The 5,033-nt window shown below is 34.6% G+C and overlaps 1 protein-coding gene across 1 annotated transcript; it reads left to right on the top strand.

Moving 5' to 3' along the window:
- The first annotated feature begins 516 nt into the window (after positions 1-516).
- LOC130743802 (zinc transporter ZTP29-like) lies at positions 517-5,033 on the top strand. The gene is made up of 12 exons (XM_057596027.1): positions 517-727; positions 959-1,017; positions 1,115-1,207; positions 1,302-1,391; positions 1,528-1,609; positions 2,097-2,152; positions 2,287-2,343; positions 2,614-2,654; positions 3,365-3,432; positions 3,604-3,660; positions 3,747-3,864; positions 4,681-5,033. Exons 1-12 carry the CDS (start codon positions 664-666, stop codon positions 4,724-4,726), a joined length of 831 nt encoding a protein of 276 aa, XP_057452010.1. The 5' UTR covers positions 517-663; the 3' UTR covers positions 4,727-5,033.

Raw genomic sequence — 5,033 nt, 5'->3', positions numbered from 1 at the left:
TAATTGACATTTTTCTTATAGTGATATAACAAAATAGTAGTGCCCATTTGGATTCCCATGGAACTCAAGGTGAATCCACGTTAAATCCATCGCGTCAAAATCTCACTTCTCTAATTTACGTTGGACTCAACAATAGTAAATTTTATCTTCTCAATTAGTGCCTTTTAAGACACCTGAAATCACTTTTTCATCCAAATCAAACTTGCATTCAGTTATACTAACTTGATTTCAATTGAATACAAAATTGTTTAAACAAAACAAATGAAATCAGTCTAATTAAATCTAATTGATCCATGTATTTTTTTTTACTCTAAAAGTCCATGTCATGAAAAGCCCTGAAGCATGCTACATTCTTTTATTTTTTATTACAAGCATGCTACATTCTTTTTGGTGTGCAAAGGAAGCAGAGCTACATCAAAAAAATGTATAATGTAGTGGAAAAATAACAAATGATATTAATTAATTAATTAATAAAATGAGTCATACCTGCTCCCTGATTGTTGGGTAAGTACAAAGCAGAGTGAGTCTAGTAGTAGTGCCTGCACTTCTCTTCTCTTCTCTTCTCTGCTATCTAACTATCTTCTATCAACAGCTTCTCTTCTTCTTCTTCTTCTTCTCCAAATCCAACCGAACCCTAACACCACCGCTCCACGCCGTTGAGCCATGGATTCTCCGGTGACGGTAGCTCTTGCTCTCTCACTTGTTGGTGGATTCAGTACTTCCATCGGTCCGTACCTCTCTCTCTCTGCAACCTCCATTTCAATTACACAACTTTAATGTCGTTTCGTTTGTTTTTAGTATCTTCAATTTCCAATTCCGATTTTCACTCTATGCTGCTCTTCTGGTTGAAATTAGTTGATAATTTGATATCTTAGTTTGTTCCCCCAGAATCTTAACATTAGAGTTTCATTTTCAATTCCAATATTTCCATTGAGTTTCTATTGTTAATGTGAAACAGGTGCACTTTTTGTGATTGTTAATCCAGCTCCCAATTTGAAGATGCTTGGTCTATTACAGGTGCTGCTTTTCTTCAATTCTGATGAGAATGCATTGTGTCCCTTTATTTTTTTGTCAAATGTGATAAAGTTTATTTGATTTGTTTCATTCCGTGAAGGGTTTTGCTGCTGGTTTGATGCTGAGCATATCGTTCTTCGATCTCGCTCACAATGCTTTAAACTCACTGGGCTTCTTGAAGGGAAACCTTTGGGTATGCTCTTCACTTCACCAATCATTAAGTCATTTTAAAGTTTTCTTTCTCATGTTAGCGTTGATCATAATGTTATGTGTTCTCTTTGATACAGTTTTTTGCTGGTGTACTATTCTTTGGTGTTATTGCCAGTTTCATCCCAGAGCCATCACTTGCTCCCACTTCGAATACGAAAAGTAGAAAGGTTTTAACTTTTAACAAACTTGTTTGTTACAAATAACTGTTACTGCCTTCTTCTTGCATTTGCAAAGTGGCGTTGCAGCAGCTATGTTGTTTACTGCATAAATATAAAATTTTGATAGATGACATACTTGAATTAGAAAAATGGGGATGAAGAAAGCAAGGATGGTATGAAAAAGCATCGGAGGCAAGTTTTATTCAGTGGAATTGTTACAGCTGTAGGTATGACTATCTTGGTAATTTTAACCTAGCATTTTTCTTAAAATGTTCTTCTTTTTCGTGCAAAAGATTATATGAATACTTGACGAATATGAAAGATATTTTTCTTGAGTTTTCTAGGAATTTGGGCCTATTCAATTATTAAATTTTCCTAGTTAATGAAAGACTTGATCAAAAGGGGCTGTTTGTTTTCATTTCCTAATTTTACTTTTGATTACCAAAATGCCGCCTGATTTTTACTTTGCTTTCTAATTTTAAAATTCAAAGTAGTTTTTTCACCAATTCATGTACAAACTTTGGAATCAGAAATGCAAAGTGAAAGCAATGTGGAATTTTTGTAATTAAACGTGAAAATAGGAAATCATAATAGAAATTTTTTTTCTGAAACCAAAAGGGACCCTAAGAACTTATTTTTCATTTTCCATTATTCCTGTAGTGTATTATTTCTTTTATTTTATTGATATAGTTTTCTTCTCTGTTCCTATCCTAGGTATAAGTTTACACAATTTTCCAGAAGGAATGGCAGTATTCCTTGGGTCCATGAAGGTACCCAAGAACTTACTGTGTGCATATGGATCTTTGACTTCTATAATTAGTTGTTGAAGGATTGCTCCACATTGCTATCATTATGCTTGTTAATAAACTTCAATTTGATACTTGTGAAATGCTTTTTTCAATAGGGCCTCCGCGTTGGCCTCAACCTAGCATTGGCCATAGCTCTGCACAATATCCCTGAGGTATAAATTTTCATCCTGTGGTGGAACTTGTTTACTCTAGATATATTCGTTATATTTGAATGGTGCTACTGCTACCAATGTTGAAGGAAAACTGCTGTTCTTTATAGTCCTTGATTATATATTGTCCTTATATTTTATTCAACTTTTATTGTACTATATTTTTAGTTTCATATAGAACAAAGTTTTCCCTACGCATGGTTGTTCTGAAAAAACATTTCTTGAAATGCTTTATGGGCCTTATTGTAATTTTAACAATCTTCTTCTTTCTAGGGTGTTGCTGTTGCACTTCCTGTTTATTTTGCGACAGAAAGGTAATAAAGGTTTCCTGTGGTAGCACTTCAAATTTAAAAGTAGCTTTTATAGCTATTCAAGTGCAAAGGAGTTATGGCCAATTGACATGTGGCCTGAAATATGCATATGGAATAGTGAACTCAAGAATGATATATGAGAAATAAATAGGGTGATTATGTGAATGTGCTGTGACATTGCAAATGTTATCTAAAATTCTAAATTGATTGTGCTGTAAAGGATTGCTGATGCATATGTTACCATTTTATTTTTTTCTTTTTCAATTTATGGTTAGTAGTGGTAGTATCATGGGATGGTGGCAGTGGAGAAAATAGCTTGGTTGGTCCGTGTTGATGGTGGCTACGCGAGACAAAACCTTTCTATTTATGGCCATTATGCTTCTGTTTCACAGTGGAGGTTATTTTTTCAGTTTTGCTTCAACACAAAAAAAAAAATTAAACACAATAGAACAGAAATGTGAGCCTGTATTTGGATTTTAATGCCACTGCCTATAAAAATCAAAATACATGCTCATAAGTGCAATGATGCTCGCATTTACAAATTTTGACATACTTAGTATCATTTGTTTGGTGTATAATAACTCCTGGAATCTCTAACTAGTCTTAAATCTGGGTTTTTATTGCTATGTTAAAGATAGGTTATGTCAATAACTATGTCTTTGAATTATAACTGTTATTTTTATTTATATAATTTGTTTCTGGATGTGTCTTAGTAAATGGCAGGCATTCAAATTGGCATCACTTTCTGGCTTTGCCGAACCTCTGGGTGTCATAATTGTAGGTATATCATCTGCTTTATGTTGCTTTGCTAAATAGAATCTGCTTTAGTTTTCATGAAGTAGAAAGCAAGTTAGCTGTAATGTCAAAGTTAGGTGAGGTATGCATGCGCATATGTGTGGGTAGTGGGTACTTAGTTGAACTTAATTTGATGATTTCTTTTATTTCACTGTAGCTTATCTATTCCCGAGCAGCTTAAATCCTGAGATTCTGGAAGGTTTACTTGGATCAGGTTTGCCATAATCCAGCTTCTAAATGTCACAATTGGATCTTTGGCATTTATGTTCATTATGCAGATTTGTTCTGTGTTTATTACAGTTGGGGGAGTTATGGCTTTTCTCACTCTTCATGAAATGCTGCCCTTGGCTTTCGATTACGCGGGACAAAAGCAATCTGTTAAGGCTGTCTTTCTTGGGATGGCTTTCATGTCCGCAAGGTGATAATCCCATTGCTCATGAAATAGTATTTCAAGACCTAATGTTATTGTATGCTTTCAACTGTTACTTTTGTAAAATATTTATTGCATTTAGGTGTCCTATTTCATGTCTCTATTTGTTTGAGTGAATAAATAAGTCTCTATTTTCTTGAGCATGTTAACTAGAAACTAGTAACAATGAATATTGCTTGCTGCAAGGCGAGGAAACTTTTATTGTGGATGCAGAAAGTACAAACAGTTCGACTCGCAGCAATTTAGTAACTCCTTGTGAAGTTTCTTTCTTTCTTATGTCTACAATTTGTGCAAACTCTTTATTGGGTCTGTCTATCAGATTGTGACCTAATAACTTTTTCTTTTGTTGAGGAGGGGGGTCGCTGTCAGTCAGTATACTTTTCAAAAGAGTAAGACTACATAGCACAAAAGAAAATTAGCCAAGTTCAGCCAGAATTTGCTATGATTGGAGGTGGTAGTTGTTGGATAATGCAATGTGGTGGTGAAAATTATATATGAATTTCAGCAAGTTATCAAATTCAGATTCGAATTGTGAAATGGAAGACCTATTTTCCGAATCATAAATTGAATCTTGTAATGAATAGTTAGAAACATGGCCAGTAATTAAAACTAACTATATTTTCACATCAACCTGAGTATCTGGGGAATGTGTGAAAATTTGCTTTTCCCCCCGATTTTAAAGGGACATCAACCTGAGTATCTGGGGTGTTTCACTATGCACCTGTCATGTTGTATCACAATATGTCTTTCTGTCTCTTTTTTGCTAGTAAGTTGTTATCTCATTTTATGTTGTTTGATGTGCAGCCTGTATTTTCTAAGTATCTGCTTGCCAGAGGATCTAAGCTTGTAGATGGGATTAACCTCTTCTTTTCTGAATGTCATGAATTCCACAGTATCACTGTGGTGTGGTGTGGTGTGTCTTCTGATGGTATAACCAGTTAGTTGCAGTGGAATTCCTTCAGAAGGAGCCTTTCAAACAGATCAATGATAATAATGTACAGCCATCAGACATCAATATAGAGGAATACATTGCACCTATGATTAGGGTTTTCCCTATTGACGAATGTACACAACAATTTAGAGAGAATAAGAGTATGCTGATTCTTAATTCGACCACTGGCCTTGTATTATATCATCTCAGAGATCTTATGTTTTCA

The sequence above is a fragment of the Lotus japonicus genome, chromosome 3, assembly GCF_012489685.1.
Source record: "Lotus japonicus ecotype B-129 chromosome 3, LjGifu_v1.2".
Taxonomy (NCBI): Eukaryota; Viridiplantae; Streptophyta; class Magnoliopsida; order Fabales; family Fabaceae; genus Lotus; species Lotus japonicus.
This window is presented reverse-complemented; position numbering and strand designations above follow the sequence as displayed.

Bases quoted from the DNA above. Each gene is read 5' to 3' on its own strand.
- LOC130743802 (XM_057596027.1), top strand. From the start codon at position 664: ATGGATTCTCCGGTGACGGTAGCTCTTGCTCTCTCACTTGTTGGTGGA. The intron at 728-958 runs GTCCGTACCTCT...AATGTGAAACAG, and splicing joins TGGATTCAGTACTTCCATCG to GTGCACTTTTTGTGATTGTT. The intron at 1,392-1,527 runs GTTTTAACTTTT...TACTTGAATTAG, and splicing joins CGAATACGAAAAGTAGAAAG to AAAAATGGGGATGAAGAAAG.